General features: G+C 40.5%; 1 protein-coding gene across 1 annotated transcript in view; it reads right to left on the bottom strand.

Moving 5' to 3' along the window:
• CSMD1 (CUB and Sushi multiple domains 1) overlaps nucleotides 1–20,627 on the bottom strand; it is a 2,129,340-nt gene that overhangs the window by 302,898 nt on the left and 1,805,815 nt on the right. Inside the window, exons 34-36 of the mRNA XM_064369795.1 lie at nucleotides 11,777–11,980; nucleotides 10,742–10,866; nucleotides 9,584–9,680 (exon numbers count right to left, since the gene is read on the bottom strand). Of these exons, the coding sequence (XP_064225865.1) occupies nucleotides 9,584–9,680; nucleotides 10,742–10,866; nucleotides 11,777–11,980 (426 nt within the window). The remainder of the gene's footprint in view (nucleotides 1–9,583; nucleotides 9,681–10,741; nucleotides 10,867–11,776; nucleotides 11,981–20,627) is intronic.

Raw genomic sequence — 20,627 nt, 5'->3', positions numbered from 1 at the left:
TGTTGATTGTGCAGCTGAAAACAGGGCACACTCAAGGTCTTGTAGAGAGAGGAGTGAGGAAGGAGGAAGGAAGGAAGAAGTGGAGGGGGTGTTAACTACACCTGCTCATTGGCCTGACTCCAAGCCCTTTTTACTATGAAGAAAAGAGACATCCACTAAAACACCCATCTTAACCTGTTTTATTCAATTATTTACTCCTTAAGGCTCATGTTTGCTGTCCTCTCATGATTGCATTACTTTTGCATTTTTAGATAATGTTTATAAAAAGAACAATATATTACTATAGATGTAATTAATTTATCCAAATAAATTTTCACTATATCATCTGCACTACTTTTCGACTGTTTCTACATGTAATTTTGTATAATTAGTTACTTTTTCCACTCCATTACATCTATTTAACTAACTGCAAATCCTTTTAAAAAATATGTTTCTCCTCCACTTTCCACCTACCGATGACGGGAGCATTGGCTCAGTTTTCACTCCCTCCACAAAACCACCAGGCTGCCCATGTGCACAGTGATCTACCTCTTCTCTAAGTTCCAGTGTATGACTCATGCTTGCTACAGTTTTTTCAACTGTACCCTCATTGAGAAATGAGACTCAGCTTTTACATTTCCAAATTTATTTAATGCCCTCCAGCCCCTGGCACGGTCATCTCCCAGGCAGGTATTCCATACATATTGTTCAACTTTTTTGTTCATCTTCCATGGGCATATTACAGTGACATCAGAAGAACCTACTTCTTTTTTTATTTTTTCATCAGTTATTGGGGTACAGATTGTATATTTGGTTACACAAATAAGCTCTTTAGTGGCGATTTGTGAGACGTTGGTGCACCCATCATCTGAGCAGCACACACTGCACCACGTATGTTGTGTTCTATTCCTTGCCCTCCTCCCACTCCTCCCCACAAGACCCTGAAGTCCACTGCATCATTCTTAGGCCTCTGCGTCCTCATAGCTTAACTCCCACACATCTATGAGAACACAGGATGTTTGGAGGAAAACCTACTTCTGATGCCACTTACCTCTGTCACTCAAGTCACTGAAAATGCTGTGGTATGCTCCAGTTCTATAAAGCAAAGATGATCACAAGTCTCTTGTGTGTGAGTGACAAGTGAGCTGTGCATTTGAAAGTGCTTTGTGACTCATCAGGCCCCCTTTAACAGTGATTGTTAATTGCAGCAAGTAGATCCATGAATGACAGTCCTGTGTGCACTCCTGTTATGAAAAAGAATCATTTGCTATCCTATGAATAATGTGGGATCTCGGTGCCCTGGTGGCACACAGGAGAAGCGAGAATCCACCAGACAGGGGAAGCCGGGAGCACAGTGTGAGGCTGGGCACCCAGGCACGCCTGCAGAGGGCATCTTCCCAGCAGTGGCTTCCACGCTGGGATCTTCTCAGAACGGCCTATCAGAAGGACCTTATGCCCCTGCATGAAATGCAACAGAGTCATTTTTTAAAAAGTGTCGCCATAGGCAGAATTATTTTAATCATATATTTTACAGTGGCCTAGATAAAGCAATACATAACAAAGGAAAAATAAACTATATTATAGTTTCTGGAGGTTCTCCTCTCAGCATGGTGATATTTACCCCTCTTTAATATGTCAGCCACAAATCTGTATGCATTTTGTTCTATTTTATTAATTTATAACCTATTTCCAAAAAAAAGATCTTAAGTGGCGTGTGATAAAATACCTACATACATACGCTTGTCCAAACAGAAATGAAACACTAAAGTACTGAGCGATTGAAATCAATCATTTTCGTGAAATATGTACCTCTTAGACTACTCTTTTTACTGAATAACTTTTTAAATGGGTTTAATATTTCCTTTATAAACATTTTTAAAGTATTATAATTACAAAAAAGGTTAAATATTGATAACGCTTTAACACATTCAAACTTTATGGCTAACTTGTCACTTCTCCATATAAATGTATGTATGTATGTATGTATTTATGTATGTATGTATGTATGTTTTTGGAGTTGGGGTCTTTCCCTGTAGCCTAGGCTGGAGTTGAGTGGAGCAATCTTGGCTCACTGCAACCTCCTCCTCCCAGGTTCAAATGATTCTCCTGCCTCAGCCTCCCGAGTCCTGGGATTACAGACATGTACCACCACGCCCAGCTAATTTTTTGTATCTTTAATAGAGATGGGGTTTCACCATATTGACCAGGCTGATCTCAAACTCTTGACCTCGTGATCCACCCACCTTGGCCTCCCAAAGTGCTGGGATTACACGTTCATGCCACCATGCCTGGCCTTAAAATGTTTTTAAAAAATTATTCTAAAACTTTTGAAATAAATTCTAACTTAAAGTTGTAAGTGTAGTATCACAAAACTGAAGCCTCCACTCTCTATAGCTACAATAATTATATCTATTGCTATATGTGTGTATGTGTACAATTATTTTATTCTAAACGATTCATAAAGATGACTCATTTCTTACAAAAATCCAGTGTCCACTTTTTAAAAACAAAACAGTTCTCTAAATCGAAAACATAACACAGATAGGACATGTCATCTGCTGACCTCCTTTAAATTCCATCCATCTGGCATCAGGGCTTGGAGAGGACAGGATTTTACTGGAATCACTCAGGGCATCCTGTGAGACCCCTCAGTTTTCTTCAGTCTGGAAGAGTTCTCTGGTCTTAACTTTCATGAACTTAATTAACACTTTTGAAAAAAAATGTAAGCAACTTCTTTTGTGGGAATTTTCTTTTTTAATTTGTGTTTGTCTGATGCTCTGTGTGATTGGATTAGGCCATGCACTTGGGGCAAGAATAGAAAGTGGGGCGCTGCATTCTTCTGAGGCCTTCTTACTGCTGGGTTCCCCACAGTGGGAGGTGGATGGCCCCATGCAGGCTCACAGGTGCCGATTCCAGCATCGCTTCCCAACTCTGCTCAGCGTGACTGTGAATTCATGTTAGCCGCTTGCAATCAGCCATGGTGGCAATATTTACACCACAGAAATTGCAATGTGACACAATAATTCAAGCTTCTTGTTTTTTTTGAGAGTCAGTATCTTCATATACCAATGCATATGATGGCTCATTCTTGATGATCTTGTATCACTTGGTGAGAGAGGTGTCTGTCACACCCCTCCACATCGAAGGCACCTTTTTACTCCTTGTCATGACTTAGGATTCAGGCGGGAGATGCATGGAGACTCTGAGAGTCCTGTTTCTCATCAACTCTTCACCCACTAGCTTGATGTCCCCTGAAGTTCCAGCCCGAGCCCATTCTGAGAATGACCACCTGCCAATGACATCCATCCTTCTCCACTTATGAGTTGGCATTCTGCAGCAACAGAAAGCCTTAATTTTCATTCATTTTATTAATTCATTAATTTAATTTTGCCAGTATAAACTTTTTTTTTTCTTTTTTTTTTTTGAGACAGAGTTTCGCTCTTGTTACCTAGGCTGGAGTGCAATGGCGCGATCTCGGCTCACCGCAACCTCCGCCTCCTGGGTTCAGGCAATTCTCCTGCCTCAGCCTCCTGAGTAGCTGGGGTTACAGGCACGCGCCACCATGCCCAGTTAATTTTTTGTATTTTTAGTGGAGACGGGGTTTCACCATGTTGACCAGGATGGTCTCGATCTCTTGACCTCGTGATCCACCCGCCTCGGCCTCCCAAAGTGCTGGGATTACAGGCGTGAGCCATCGCGCCCAGCCTGTCAGTATAAACTTTCAACTTTTATTTTTCTTGTCGTTATTTTTTTAGAGACAAGGTCTCACTCTGTCATATAGGCTGGACTGCAGTGATGCATTCACAGCTCACTGCAGCATTTAACTCTTCAGCTGAAGCTATCTTCCCACCTCAGCCTCTTGAGTAGCTGGGACTACAGACCCATGCCACCAGGCCTGGCAAATTTTTCTGTTTTTGTTTTTGTTGTTGTTGTTGTTGTTGTTTTGTGGAGACGAGGTCTTGCTCTGTTGCCGAGACTGGTCTTGAACTCTTGACCTCAAGTCATCCTTCTGCCTTGGCTTCCCAAAGTGCTGGGATTACAGGCGTGAGCCACCATGTTAGGCCATAAAGTTCTATTTTATACAAAATGGTTTATCTTGAATTTTTCCTACCACAGCTTTACAGTCAGTATTTCTCCAAGAAATGCTGGTTTTTTTAATGGGAGAAGGGAGTTGAGAGGGATATTTAGAAAGCAGAATGTGGGTGCTACTGGGCTGTTGTTTTATACCTCTCAAAAGGCAGGTGGAAAATACAATATGTACATATGCACACGCACACTATATGTATATAGCTATACACACACACACACACAGTATTTATTTCTGTAACTATATGCACACACACACTATATGTATATAGCTATACACACACACATGCACGCACACACACACACACACACACACTGTATTTATTTCTGTAACTATATATATACTAAAACTATGAGTTCACACCAATTCAAAGCCAACGCAAACAGGCCCATCCTAGCCTTCTTCATTTCCATTTTAAAATTCATTCTACCCCTGACAACACTAACTTGAACTGTGAACAAATCTCGTTTGTGTCCAAACAGCTATTTATTCCTCACAGTTCCACATGCCTGACACATAGTGAATAAAGAAAAGATTCACAGCCAGAAGGAAAAGGAAGTTCTGCTTTCCAAATTCGGATATACGCCATGCAACCCTCAAAAGAAAAGGAGGTTGGCTTTGGAAGACGTGTGTGCAGTGAACACATGAAGCCTGAGGCCGATGTTTGCTTTGCTATTTTCTTCATGAGACCTTGGGCCTTACATCCTGTGGTACACAGGAAGGGAGCGAGGTATTGAGAGAGAACAGGAGAATTATAAAGTCGACCTCCAAAAATGTACCCGAAAGGTTGCAGTGGCAAAGAAGGATGGAAGGCCCTCTTAGATACCTGGTCTCAGTTGAAACATAAAGAAAGGGGATAACAGGGTCTGCTTGGGCTGTTATTAGGAGAAAGAGGCAAAATAGGACTAGAATTAATGATTTTAGACCATGCGTGGTGGTTCACGCCTGTAATCCCAGCACTTTGGGAGGCCAAGACGGGTGGATCACCTGAGGCTGGGAGTTGGAAACCAGCCTGATCAACACGGAGAAACCCCATCTCTACTAAAAATACAAAATTAGCCGGGCGTGGTGGTACATGCCTGTAATCCCAGCTACTCAGGAGGCTGAGGCAAGAGAACTGCTTCAATCCAGGAGGCGGAGGTTGTGGTAAGATGAGATTGCACCATTGCACTCCAACCTGGGCAACAAGAGCCAAACTCTGTCTCAAAAAAAAAAAAAAAAAAAAATGATTTTAATGGCATTCCCTTCACTCAGTGGCTGAGTAAAGGGAATCTTTAGACATACAACTAGAAGAACGTATCATCTCTTCATTCTGGTTGGCCCTCACCAGCCAAGGCAGGGCATTCATTCCTCTTCACTTGTGGAGGAGCAAGTGAAAGCTACAGGGGCCAGATGTTTCCATACTAAACTGCAAAGGAGACACAGAACATGAGTGCTCCTTTCTCTACTCCCACCTCAGAACATAGAACATTATATGGTGCGTGCAGAGTTAAATTAAAAAGTCTTCTTGATTATTCTTTCCGAGTGAACATACAAGTGGACTTGATGTTCACAATGGCCACGGCACTAAAGAAAAACCTTCCTAATTTGTGAGCATCGTTCTTCTCATATTTCCCCAACAATAAGCATAGGTGACAAGGATGGAAAGCAGCTGAGATGAGGATGACGGGTGGGTGTTGAGGCTTATTCACAAGAACAAATCGTGAAAATATCTTAGAACCACTGTAAAGCACTCATATATGAAACATCTCCAAGGTCTCCCAAAAATATGTACACTCTTAAATGTTAAACCGTGAAAAGTGAGTGGTCTATTTAACTTCAAAATCTGTATGCTTACAATATTGTACCTAGATGTATATTCTTTAACAGAATTTTTGATATAAAAAAATTCAATTTAAGTGAATTTGAAAACATTTCATCAGCTTGACTCTCTTAATTTATAGATCATAGAAAACAATGAGTTTATGTTATTAGACCTAATCACATTATTTTAAACTGGATATATATCTTCATATAACACTTATTAAATTTTTTTTCTTTGAGAGTAGTGTTATTTGTTCATTTACATTGTATTTAACTTAGTTTTCTAAAACATTTACATCTTTGCATTTTTCTCCTAAGGAAGTTGAAAGCAACAAGCTAAATATTCCATAGTCATTTGTATGAGAAGAATTTTTTTTTTTAAAGATGGAGTCTCACTCTGTCACCCAGGCTGGAGTGCAGTGGCACAATCTTGGCTCACTGCAAACTCTGCCTCCCAGGTTCAAGTAATTGTCCCACCTCAGCCTCCCAAGTAGCTGGGACTACAGGTGCATGCCTGGCAAACTTAAAAAAAAATTACAGAGATGGTGTTTTGTCATGTTGACCAGGCTTGTCTCAAACTCCTCAGCTCAAGCAATTCTCCCACCTTGGCCACATAAAGGGCTAAGATTTAGACATGAGCCACCGCAATCACTTAAGCCAACATGTATCCTAAAACATTGTAATAAAAATAAAATATCATGAGAAAAGATAAAAAGATTATAGAACACACACCTGTATTTAACCTGTATTTTCTGGGTATTTTATCATGAGTAATTTTATTCTTTGTATACGTTACATCTCAGAAATATGAAAAGACAAAATAATAGTATAAATACTGCTCACATCATTAATATATAATTGTTGTGTAACAGAGAATTTTTCTGGTCTTTGTCCCTGATATCCAGGAGGTAAACTCTAAGCCCTTGGAATTTCCCAGGTGGCAGGAGTGGCTTTGTGGTCCATGGAGGAGCTTTTCACACCACACTGTTTATAGCAACTGTGATGATGATTATGGTTATGGTAACTCAGGATGGGGGCTGGAAAAATTAATAATATGAATAGAGGGTTGAGGCTTTGAGCCATGACATCAGCCCAACCTCCCAACCTCTGGGCAGGGAAGGGGGCTGGAGGTTAAGATCAACCCTGTAGTCAAAAAATCCATCCATCTTGCCTACGTAAGCAAAACCCTATAAAAACTCTTGCACTAAAGCTCAGATGATAATGCACTTCTATGTGCTGAGTTCCTGAGGACACAGAGGCTTCCTGTTTGGGACCTTCCCAGACGTCACTGTATGAGTCTCTTCATGCGGCCGGTCCTGATCTGTCCCCTTTATAATATAATCTTAATCATATGTATAAGTCCATTGCTTTCTCAAGTTCTGTGAGGCAATCTAGGGAACTATCAAAAACTGAAGGGACCATGGAACCCTCAAATTTGAAGCCAGTGGGTCAGAGTGCAGGTGGCCTGGGAGCCTCAAGCTTGCAGCTGGCATCAGAGGGGAGTCCTGTGGAGAAGCATGCCTTCAGCATCAAGTGCATGAACTCCATGCTAACTCCAGGTAATCAGTGTCAGAATTGCATTACCAACTCAATTCATAAAATGCATGATAGGTGCTAGGAACTGTGCATGACACTCAGAGATTAATATAGATTCTCAAGAAACTTAAATCTCTAGAAAATAAAAGAACACTTTACTTAAAAATGACCAACACAATTGAATATCTGAGTGGAGAGGAGAGAAACGAACACAGAACCGCAAGCCTCCTGTGACCTGGAAGATTTCTTCTCTCTGATTTGTCTAGCTTTATTTTACTAATCTGTTAAGATATTTTAATTTTACCCAGGTAGCTTTTTGTTCTCTTAAATGTTTTAAAAAATGTGACTTTTTTTCCCTCCTAGAACACCCAACACCTATGTGTAATGCTTTCTATTTACCAAGTATTATTCATATAATTACATTAAATTTGGCATCTGGGTAGATTTTAACTCTTGTTGTTGTTGGTGATGATGTTTTTAATGACAGAGGCCTTATCTTTTATTCTTAACAACAAACACAGTGCCTGATATCTAGCAGGTACTTTAAGAAATCACATGCTAAATTAAACTACAGCAAATGCTATGTGGTCAGAAAGAGGGTCTTCCTAGTGGAGATGGGCCTTGAGTTCTAGCTTTTAAGGACTGTAATGGGCTATTTGAAATAAAAGCTCCCAAAAGTATAAATAGTACACAGGCAGACAAACAGAGATTGTGAGTGATAAATAACAGTAAGAGGGGAGATTGGCATTTTATTGCTCAATACCTTAGATGGCCATGCCCAAATAAAAATACCGTTTTATTTGATGAGATCCAGAGATAAGATGTCTGAGTCATTTGAAGTGATCAAATCGAAGCTTTGGCAGACATTATGAATGGGCTACGCACTATCCATTTTCTTTTTTTTTTTTCTTTTAATCTATTGAGTAAAAGTAGAATGGAAATGTTTATGAAGAAATGTTCACAGTTAGGGGGAAAAAAAATTCCAGCCTCCCTTTGCTGCAGGGATAAACAAGTGACAGAGTTCAGAAGAGTGGGATAGGAGTCAGTCAGCTATTGCAGACAAGAGGGTACTCAGGGAAAATACTACTTTATCTGTGTAATCATGAGCATTCTCGAGTATCTAATCTTTGTTCTTCTTTGGTACAACAGAGATAACAAACATCCCCTAGAACTTAGTTGGTGTTGCCAAATTGGCTAATTAGTAGAGACGAGGTTTCGCCGTGTTGGCCAGGCTGGTCTCGATCTCTTGATCTCAAGTGATCCGCCCACCTCAGCTTCCCAAAGTGCTGGGATTACAGGCGTGAGCCACTGTGCCCAGCCATATTCAAGATAAAATCAAGCATTCATGTTAACACACATTCATAACCTGGCAAAGTAAAGGCTAAGGAACTGTAGGCGTTTGAGAGGACAGTAATGACCAGGGTGATGATCGCAATATTGATCATCATCAATGCTCTTCCACTCATGGAGTTTTCTTCCACTTATGGAGTTTGAGTCCTAAGGCTACTACAACACAAAGTGAAAGAGAGCAGCGTCATACATCTGGAGGCAGGATACCTGCTAAACAAGAGTGAAACTGAGACCTGAACGACGCTCCAGGGCAGTGGGAAGGGAAGACTTGCAAGGCATTTGGAAAAGAGAATCTTCAAGACAGGCACATTCATGAGAGTTGGGGGTGCCAGAAAGAGTAAGAGAGGGTGGACTTGCAGTGGACTACAGATTCCTGTCTGGCTACATATGTGTAGGGTAGAATCTCAGGACCAGCTGAGCCCACATGCTCAGTGTGATTTTCCAAGATTGCTTAATGTCAGGCTGTGCATTTTAAGAGCTGAGAACCGTTTCCTAACCTCTGCCTCTTGCCTACCTCACATTATTATTCCTGGCTTCTGCTATCCATGGCCAGCCTGAGAACCTGCCGCACTCAAAGCACAGTCAAAGCTGTCCTGCCTGACACTTTCAGATCGGTTTCCTGCTCGTAGGGAACACAGTTTTCTTTTTTCTCACCTGTTTCTTGATGGTCTTACTCTAACACTTTCAACACCAGAGCAACCGTTATGGAGATAGAAGAGTTGTGTAGGAAAATGTCTATATGGAGAGTTTGTTCTTATTTATGTTGTTTTCCTGCTGTTTGCAGATTTTGAGTCACAAACAAAGGTGAGGAAATTGGCTCCATCTTACCTGAGAAGCTTCCCAGTCTGGGTGCGGTCACATCCCCACCATCGTGGATCTCAAGGGAGTCCCAGTTCTGCTCTGTGGCAAAACTGATCACTTGAATCTACCAAATCATAACATGAAGTTAATATGTATTTTTGGCTCAACAAAATTAGTCTAATCAGATGGGGTACTGGGGTTTTTCACGATTAAGGTTTGCATGTATGTATGTATGTGTGTATGTGTGTGTGTATATATATGTGGACAAATTTTTTTTTTTTTTTTTTTTGAGACAGAGTCTCACTTTGTCACCAGGCGCCAGGCTGGAGTGCAGTGGCACAATCTCGGCTCACTGCAACCTCTGCCTCCTGGGTTCAAGCAATTCTCCTGCCTCAGTCTCCCAAGTAGCTGGGACTACAGGCACATGCCACCATGCCCAGCTAATTTTTGTATTTTTAGTAGAGACGGTGTTTCACCATGTTGACCAGGATGGTCTCGATCTCTTGACCTCGTGATCCACTCACCTCGGCCTCCCAAAGCGCTGGGATTACAGACTTGAGTCACCATGCCCTTATATGAACACATTTTTTTAAAAAACCATGAAAAAACAATTTTTCTTTTTCTTTTTTAGATGGAGGCTTGCTCTGTTGCCCAGGCTCAAGTGCAGTGCTGCGATCTCAGCTCACTGCAACCTCTGCCTCCCAGGTTCAAGTGATTCTCTTGCCTCAGCCTCCCAAGTAGCTGGGATTACAGGTGCCTCCCACCATGCCCGGTTAGTTTTTGTATTTTTAGTAGAGATGGAGTTTCACCATGTTGGCCAGGCTGGTCTTAAACTCCTGACTTCAAGTGATCAGCCTGCCTCGGCCTCCCAAAATGCTGGGATTATAGGCGTGCGCCACTGTGCGCGGCATAAGGGACAATTTCTACAAATGGTACTTTTGATATTTTTTATTCTAAAAAATTGATTATGTGTATTCAAAATATAGAAACATGATTAGAAATATTTTGTAGAAATAGGAAGAGAAACAGAGTATATGTATTTTAAATAACCAATATAAAAGGAAAAAAAGAAGGTAAAAGTAAAGAGAGAGAAGGAAAGAAAGAAAGACAGAACAAAAGAATGAAAGAAGGAAGCCCACAGACCCTGGCTGAGCCTGTTGTAGACCCTAGACTTGAAGGACTCACCTGAATTCCCGAGCCCTCTGTTACGATGATCTTCCATACACAGTTCAGGTTGTTGCCGTATGGCTCAGGGTAGCCAGGGGACAGGATTGTACCTCTGCGTTGAGTGAAATTGCCACTGCATGGTACTAAAAGACAGAACCATATGTATTGAAGTAAAGTGCCATGGGACAGCATTGACGCGGCATGCGGTTTTCTTCGGCTGTGTGATCAGACAGTAAGAGAATGTACATTAACTATGATATGTTAAATTGCATTTTGAGCCCAGGAAAAATTCAGTATATTCTCTTTTAAATTAGCAATATAATTGATTATTACCTGTTATGCTACTAAGTTATAGATCTTGAGTCTATAAATAAATCTATTCAAGTTCTCTAAGAAGGGATGGTGTCTAATCACGGGATCTCCAAAGTGAATTCTGTTTAGAATAATTTACCTACTGTAATTTAAGGAACTTGGCAGAGACTTCTCTTCTCCATGCAGACATGAATCTCCAAATGATATTAATGCTATTTATGAGCAAATTCAGAAGAAGAGGCACTTAAAATATACAAATCATTCTAGTGATAATCATGATTGTGCTACAGTTTTCCATACAAAATGAAGCAAGTAAACTATAACTAACAAGGTCATTGTTATTCAGGCTGCATTTACCTATTACTTTTCAAACATTCATCAGCACCAATTTATTAAAAGGACAATACACAAGTAATACAGCAAATCAACATGATAATGATTTTTTCCCAGCACGAAATTATGTCCTATACCCATGACTTTAGAGTTGGTAGTGTACTTCAGAAATATGGAGGAAAACATGCTTTATCCCTGTTAAGATGATGAGTTGTTTTATGAAACACAATAATTTTTAGGGTTTAGCTACTAACTCAATTATTTCCCATGAAACAAATTGCCCTTTATATAGGTCATGAGCTGGATGGATTTACATAGCCTGGACAGAGCAGGAAAGGCTTCAGCACAGCGATGTAGTTCTGGTGAGCAGCCCCGTGCCCAAGAGTGCCACTTAGGGACACCGCTTACCCACACAGCTGGGGATCGTGTCATTCCACTGTGCCAAGGCGTTGGGCACAGACTGGCAGTGAAGCGCTGTGGAACCCTGAAGCAGGTATCCCGGATTGCACTCGAATCGGACGATGGAGCCTGCTGAAAATTCAGAACCAATTCTCCTTCCGTATCTGGGCTCAGGGACAGAGCTGCATTGGGTGTCACTGGTACGAGGAACGGCTAGGAGCAAAACACAGAACACAGGTGTCTGTATCTCCAACAACAAGCCAGGAAGTTGTGTGGAAAGTGGGTTTAAGGTAGGACCAAGGAGAGCTGATGCAGACACAGAAGTTAATCAGGACTCCAAAATCGCTATAGAGAATGATTTGAGGAACACTTTACCAGCTGCCCTTCATTCTCAGGACCATCTCAGTGTCATTTCAGATAAGGAAAACAGCATAAAAAGACTCAGTGCCTTATGAGGACTGACTGACATTCAGGTGATTAAATTTAATTATCCTGCTAGTGATGATGAGATGACTAACGTGCTTTTCCTCACAGGTCTCTGAGTCTAATGAGAAAAGATACCAGATGAAGGATTTGTTATAATACCGCCATTGTGATGCAATAACAATCTAAAAATAAAAGTAGCATCGATCCAGCAATCCTAATCTTGTATACTTCTCTAAAGGAATTTAAACTGGGATCCCAAAGAAATGTCTATACTCTCATGTTCACTGTAGCAATCTTCAAAACAGTCAAGACATGCAAACAACCTGAATGTCCAAGATCAGATGAAGAGATAAAGAAAACATGGAGTAGATACTCGGTGAAATACTATACAGCCTTGAAAGAGAAGAAAATCCTGTTATTTATAATGACACAGATGAAACTTGAGGACCTCATGCTACGTGAAATAAGCCAGTCACAGAAGGACAAATACCTTATGATTCTACTTATACAGGGATATCTAAAGTAGTAGAATTCAAAGAACCAGAGAGATTTACAATGGTAGCTACCGGAGGCTGGGGAACAGGAAAATGGGAAGTTACTGTTTGACAGGTACAAAGTTTCAGTTACATAAAGGGAGTATGTCCTGGAGATCGGCTCTACAGCATGGCGCTGAAAGTTAAGAGGGTAGATTTTCTAGTAAGAACACCAGTTCCAAGTGCAATCATGTTGCTTTTAGTCCTCCCTAAAGTGACCTAGGATGAGATCAAATCTTATAACAAGCCCTGGTGAACGCATGGTGGCTCACGCCTGTAATCCCAGCACTTTGGGAGGCCGAGGCGGGCAGATCACCTGAGGTCAGGAGTTCGAGACCAGCCTGGCCAACATGGTGAAATCCTGTCTCTACTAAAAACACACAAAATTAGGCAGGTGTGGTGGCAGGCACCCATAATCCCAGCTACTCAGGAGGCTGAGGTAGGAGAATCGCACTGTACTTCAGCTTGGGTGGCAGATTGAGACTCTGCCTCCAAAAAAGCAAAAAATACAATAAAAAATTTAAAAAAACCAAGCCTCTCCAGTTCTCTCTTGATGAGACTTTCCTGGGTTCTATAATAATGGGTGGCCTTCATTGCTGCAGCAAGTGAAAACCTAATTATGTGGAATGATGTATGTGTGTCTCATGGTCTTTGCATGGTGAGTACTGACAGGTGAGTATCAGTGCAATGCAGGGGGTGAGATAACTACTCAGGTTGTATGGCAGAAATGACTACCTACAGGAAATAGTCCTGTTTATCAAAAGGGGTGTGAGACAAACATGAAAAAATACTTCAACTGGCTAAGGGGTCCGTCACACCAGGCAAACTCTGAAAATCGTTATGCACTTCAAAAGTTGTATATTTTGTTTTTGTCCTCTGCAATGAAAAAGACAGTATTTAGGTACTGTCTCTGGGATTCCATTCTTCCCAGTCCTTGTATTTCTTGAACCAAACGCACAGTCCTTTAACAGAAAGTGCTCATCTACTCATTTTCTCTTAAAATAATCCTTCTATCTTCCAACAGCTTTTTCTAACACACTGGAATCTGTTTTATTTATTTATTTTTTCACTAAATCAGAACAACAACAGACATAATTTGGGTAACTGCTGCTGGGGAAGCAGTTCCATGGAAATTGGCAGATTATTTTGATTAAACAACGTTCCAATTCAGTGTTGAGATATTTTCTATCAGAAGGCAAAATTCATAAAAGTGTCTACCTTTTAAGAGCACTGATGTGGAAAATAATTAATGATTTATCAGAATCAATCTTTTCCAAGCTAAAAATGAAATACAGAATAACTGTAATATTCTATTACAGGTTGAGTATCCTTTATCTGAAATGTTTGGTGTTTCAGATTTTAAATTCTTCTAGATTCCGGAATATTTGCATAAACATAACGACATGTCTTAGGGATGGGACCCAAGTCTGAACATGAAATTCATTTATGTCTAATATGCAGCTTATACACATGCTTTATCCTTGCTAAGATGATGAGCTGCTTTATGAAACAACAGTTGTTAGGGTTTGGCTACTACTCAATCGTTTCCCATAAAACAAGTTGCCCTTTAAATGGGTCATGAGCCAGAGGGATTTACGTAACCTGGACAGAAGCACCAGAAGCAGCTCTTTGGCACTGCAGAGAACTTCTGGTAGGCCCCCATTTTATACAATATTCTATATTTTAAAACATAAATAAAATATTTTAAATAATGTGCATGTATTTAAAATATGAATACAATATTTTAAATAATGTTGTGCGTGAGTGATGACAGCACTTTCTATTGTGATCTGTCCATCATATGAGATCAGGTGTGGAATTTTTCATTTGTGGAGTCATGTTGGTGCTCAAAATATTTCAGATTTTGGAGCATTCTGGATTTTGAATATTCATATTAGGGATGTTCAATCCATTTAACAAAATATTCTTTGAAATTATTTTTGTCATGTTTCTATGCCTGAGTATTTTGTTAGACTTGAATAATGTCAATATACCTCTCTCTCTCTCTCTCTCTCTCTTTCTCTCTCTCTCTCTCTCCCGCCCCCCCCCCCCCCCCACAGAGGCTTCTACAATCACCTCAAGGATCTTCTAAACAATGCAGAACTACTGCCAGTGGTAGTTTTTCTACTCATGCTGGATTACTTAGAAAATGCCTGCTATTGTAGCAAAGGTTCTACTTGTCTAAGAGGCTTCAGATATTGAACCTTTCACTTGTATGTTTGAGAGCCATACAAATATATCTGTATATTTGAGAGACACAGGGTATCATTATCATCCCAAGTTCCCAAAATAAGGAGAAATACAGCACCAAGGGTCATTTGGACACAAGTCACTATTAACTTTCTTCATGAACTTTACACTGTTCTATTTTCAAGGAAATGACAATAACCTGAATCTGGATAAAATTTCAAAAAAATTTTTTTAGAGGAAGAAGTTTGGCGACTGACGAGACCAATTTTAAGTATTTGAGAAAGTAGCACAGGGAGAAGCTGTGGGACTGAGACCTCACACCTCCACGGAATGTTGGTGAAGGGGGTGGATGGAAATCAGACAGTGCTCTCCCTCTTCTTCCCCAGTCCTCTGCTCTGCCCCTTCACCTGGACGTTTCAGACAGCATCAGAGAGAAATTCTATTCTCTTTCATCATTATTCTGTCTTTTTAGTAAATGTTTCACGCTAGTGTGAAGCAAAATTGAAATCAGCCCAGTGGAAAAGTGAGCAGGAATGAGGTCAGCCTGGAACAGAGGGTGGTCAACAAAATGACTGACTTCTAGGGCCAGACACCTGTGTTTCTTAGGAGACAGGAAGACCCTCTCTGGGGCTTTGGCGGTGCTGAAAGTGGGAAGCACTGTGAATGTGTGCACACCTGTCAGGGAAAAGCTGGAAGCACAGTGCGACAGGTTTTCTGATCACGTCAACACCACAAATGCTCTAAGCCATAGATATGTGCTGCTCCTTTACTGCCCCTCTGTTACAGTCAATGTGAAAACCACAACAACAATAGTAAAATAAATCTGAATGCATGTAGGATTCACTTGCAATCCCTAAGTGAAGCAGTTTTCTTTTTGATTTAGTGACTGAGGGACATTTTCTATCTCAAAATCATTACTCTCTCATGGTTGAAAAATCAGGTTTGACAAGCCACTACTAGTCAATGAATTAAAACATATATCATTGAATTGTAAGAAAAATTTTACATTCATTCTTATTTGTACAATATATGTATTTTATAAGCACTTGATACAAATATGAGTTTTTAGACATGGAAAACCAACTAAGCCTTAAAATTCATGCTATCTTAAAAGAAGAAACCAAGAGAAAAATCAATCAAAACGTGTGTCTGCCTGCCCAGAAAGAACCTCAAGTAAACAAACTCCTAATCTACATCTTTCCTATCCAAACTATTGGGTAGGAAAAATTTTTTTCTGTGAGGAAAAGAAAATTTCTGTGTTTATGGCTCTGTTTATTTTCAGGAGATCGTATGATTTTTTTTATTATTACTTTGTGTGTATGTGTGTGAGGCAAAGTCTCATTCTGTTGCCCAGGCTGGAGTACAGTGGAGCAATCTAGGCTCACTGCAACCTCCACCTCCGGATTCAAGCAATTCTCTTGCCTCAGCCTCCCAATTAGCCAGGACTACAGGCACATGCCACTACACACGGCCAATTTTTTTTTTTTTTTTTTTTTTTTTGTAGAGATAGGGTTTCACCGTGTTGGCCAGGCTGGTCTTGAACTTCTAAGCTCAGACAATCTGCTGGCCTTGGCCTCCCAAAGTGCTAGGATGACAGGCATGAGCCACCATGCCTGGCCTAATTAACCATATTTCTACAAAAGCTAAAGAGACCAAGTCTTTCCAGGAGAAGACCCTGGAAGAAAAAAAGCCCTGAGCTCCTGAGCCTGGGATGCAGGTGCTGCTTCAGGTGAGGAGCCTGAGAAAGGAGAACCCAGGTTAGAGATGGTGACCCTGAAAATATGACTTGGAAAGAAAAAGTCCTGGCCAATTGACATTTATAAGCTGGGCACTGCAGAGGAGGTTCAATATACAAATATGGTTTCCTTTTCCCTTTGAAAGGCACAGTAAATCCCACAGTTTATTAATTTTGGTGTCAGTATGTTATCTGGAAGGAAATGAAGGCAGCATTGAATTCTACATTGAACCAAATAAGAGAAGCAGGCTCTTTATGAAAACAGCCACTCATAAACGTAAGACAATTGAAAAAAGTGGAACTGATGAGGTACTCTCCAACATGAATGTTTACTGAGGCACAGTCAATCATGCACCTCTGAGGGGTGTGGGAGAAGACAAGGCAGGCTGGCAGCTGTGGCCACCCTGCCTTAAATCCTCAGGTGCCTTGGAGGAAGTGGGAAGGAAGAGAAGGATGTGGGCTCTGCCTCCCTTGGCCTCTGTTGTCATGCAGATTGATTCTAATGTTGAAAGACAAGAAATATGGGCCAAAGCGAAGTCTCTAAAGGCAATGTAATTACTGAATAGAATAGAGTCAACGGCCTCTTCTCATCCTGGAAGAAGCAGGCTGTGCTGGACTTACTAAGAAATGGGTTGTGTTATGTTTGGATTCTGCATTGTCCTAAGACTATGCTGACTTTCGGTTTAACTTATTTTCTGTGAAATGGCAAAGATCCCTAAACGTGTATAACCACAGCCAATCATGCAGGTTCTGCCGGTCCCTGCTTGATGGTACAAGGCCAGGGAACTCAGAAAGCAGAGGGAAGGCTACAGGAGTCCCCTCCACTGTGAACACTGAGGGAATTCCTGGGAGCTAAGAAACAGGTGTAAAACACTTTCTGCATGATGTCAAGAAGCAAAGGTACAAAGCTGAACATGTTCAATGTTTAAAACCAAGAATTATTTATCTTCTATGTCTTCAAGAAAGCTTGCTTATGCAGGGAAAAAATGTAATCATGGTTCAGAGTTAAGATATTAACACTGTCAGAGGTGTTTGATACAGAGTAACTCCATCTTCAATAGGGGCTAAGTAAAACGAGCCTGAGACCTACTGGGCTAAATTCCCAGGACGTCAGGTGTTCTAAGTCACAAGATGAGACAGGAGGTCAGCACAAGGTACAGGTCACAAAGACCTTGATGATAAAAGGATGCTTAAAGAAGCTGGTCAAATCCACCAAAACCAAGATGAGGACTAAAGTGACCTCTGGTTATTCTCACTGATCATTATATGCTAATTATAATGCATTAGCATGCCAAAAGACACTCCCATCCGTGCCATGACAATTTACAAATGCCACAGCAATGCCAGGAAGTTATTCTAAAGGATCTAAAAAGGGGAGAAACCCTCAGTTCCAGGAATTGCCTACCCCTTTTCCAGAAAACTCATGAATAATCCACTCCTCATTTAGCATCTAATCAAGAAATAACAGCAAGTACAAGCAGCTGAGTGGCCCGAGCCGCTGCTCTATGGAACAGCCATTCTTTATTCCTTTACTTTCCTAATAAACTAACTTTCACTTTACTCTATGGACTCACCCCAATTCTTCCTTGTGAGAGATCCAAGAACCCTCTCTTGTGGTCTGGATTGGGACACCTTTCTGGTAACAAAACCATTACAGATACTCTTATACTTTGGGAGGGGAATAATGAGATTTCTTTTCATACCAGCTTCACCATAGCTTTTGCTTCTAAATTCTATTTGATTATATCACAGCTGAGGAAGTGGTTGCTGTTCAGACGGGGATGAAAGGTTGGGCTGGCAGGACTCATACCTGAGCCACAGCTGCAAACTGCTCCATTATCACTGAAACATGCTGGTAATACAAGGTCACTTATCTCGGTCTCCATGCCACTCCTTACATAACAGGAGACCGGTGAGTGCTTCATTCCTGGCAAAGTGGAAAATGCCATGCCGGTTCATTCAGTGGTACCAAACAAAAGAGAAGCTCCTTCCAAGTGCAGGCTCACCATGGATACATCCATGCTGAAGGGTTATCCAGTGTTTCATTCTGAAGGGCCACTCGCCACAGCTTTCTCTGCGGTGCCCCATGACCTAACTCACACCTTCTCTCAAGCTTTCCAAATGTACCCTTCTACTCCCAAGCAGTGTGGGAAACAAACAAAAACCCAGCAAATGCATAGGTTAACTAGAACAGTGCATTAAAAAGGCTGTACACTAACATTTCTTCACAAGTTCAGAAAGATGGTAACATCATCGTTAATCATGTCTTGGCATCATAAACCAGAATGACATGGAGAGGTGGAGAGCAGAGGGCTAGAGACCATGATCTGTGCATGTCTGGAGTCACACACACAATTTTTGCACCCTGACGCTGCTGCAAACATGTTTCACTGCAGTCCCCAGCAGCTCTTTAAAACAGAACTGTGTTTGTTAACAGGGGTTAGATAGCCTATAACCATGGACATCATAAAGTCTCTGTGCAATTTGAAGCTGTAATAATTTATGAAAGAATGAAGCTGTAAGTAGTGTGTGAAAGCAGTATTCAGAAAGTTTTTATATAATAGAGTTCAAATAATTTTAGGCTTCAATGTAACTACTGTCTCAAGAAGCAATGTTCAATTTAACTTTTCATATGTATTAAAAAGTTATTGCTACTGAGCAATTTGTAAGTTGCATTTATGATTCTAGTTCTTTAATTACAAAAAAACTTAGTTTTGATAAAAAGACATCAATTTTTTTGCATAAGCACACTAGCAGGAACAAAGCAACAGAAGAAGGTACAGTAGAATTTTATAAAATATTAAGGATGCTAGAATCATTATATATTCTTGAGCACAAGGAAAATAAATTTCCTCCATAAATGATGTTCTTTTCTACTTTTCTGTATCTTTGACATTTTGGTGATAATGTATTACTTTAAATAAGCATGATTTTTAAAATACACGCCTTCCAAGGACAATGTTTGAATATAAGACATCAGGATATTTGCATGCAATATGTTATCTAATGATATGATATATTTTATAATCTTTATCAAAAACCAAAGAAAGCCCCTTATAAAGGCAGACAAGGTCAATCAATGGAGTATTTCCTGGAGAAAAACTGTTTAGGTAGCCCAGTTTCTTTACACATCTCACAAACTTTGGTCTAAACATGATTCTGTTCTTGCAAAGTCAGATAGAATTTATTTAAATAAAATTAGTAGTAGCAAGTGACAGGATGCTTCAACAAGCCACTCTCTAATACAGTCCATTTTCAAGAAAATACTGGGTGACTATTTACATTTTAATAAAAGATGTAACTTATAACAACATAACTCCTTTTAATGCATTAGCATCTCCATTCGTTTAATGGCTACTTACACAGGATCAGAGAGATCTTTGTCTCCTGGTTAACTGTTAGGCACCATCCTCATTCTCTTCCCATTACTCTTTAAATTATCTAATTGGTGAAAACTGAAGGGTTTCAAAAAACTCAACTGTTTTGAGGTCATGAAATTTTCAATGTGAGATACTTAGAAACGATTTATAAATAATATGACACTTTTTTTTTTTTTTTTTTGAGACAGAGTTTCACTCGTTACCCAGGCTGGAGTGCAATGGTGTGATCTCGGCTCACTGCAACCTCCACCTCCTGGGTTCAAGCAATTCTCCTGCCTCAGCCTCCTTAGTAGCTGGGATTACAGGCATGTGCCACCATGCCCAGCCAATTTTTTGTATTTTTAGTAGAGACGGGGTTTCACCATGTTGACCAGGATGGTCTCGATCTCTTGACCTCATGATCCACCCACCTCGGCCTCCCGAAGTGCTGGGATTACAGGCGTGAGCCACTGCACCCAGCCTGACACTGTTATACTTCATATTTTTTTGAAAAACGTAATAGTATCAGTAATGTTTTCTGAAGGAATCTTTATTAACGGAAAGAAACAATTGCTAGGAAAAGATTTTCCTCCATTTCTGAAGAAAAAATTTGAGAG

Source organism: Aotus nancymaae, unplaced genomic scaffold, assembly GCF_030222135.1.
Source record: "Aotus nancymaae isolate 86718 unplaced genomic scaffold, 86718_ANA_hifiasm-v0.15.2.pri h1tg000090l, whole genome shotgun sequence".
Taxonomy (NCBI): Eukaryota; Metazoa; Chordata; class Mammalia; order Primates; family Aotidae; genus Aotus; species Aotus nancymaae.
The sequence above is the reverse complement of the archived record's forward strand: the minus strand, read 5'-3'. Positions and strand labels throughout refer to the sequence as shown.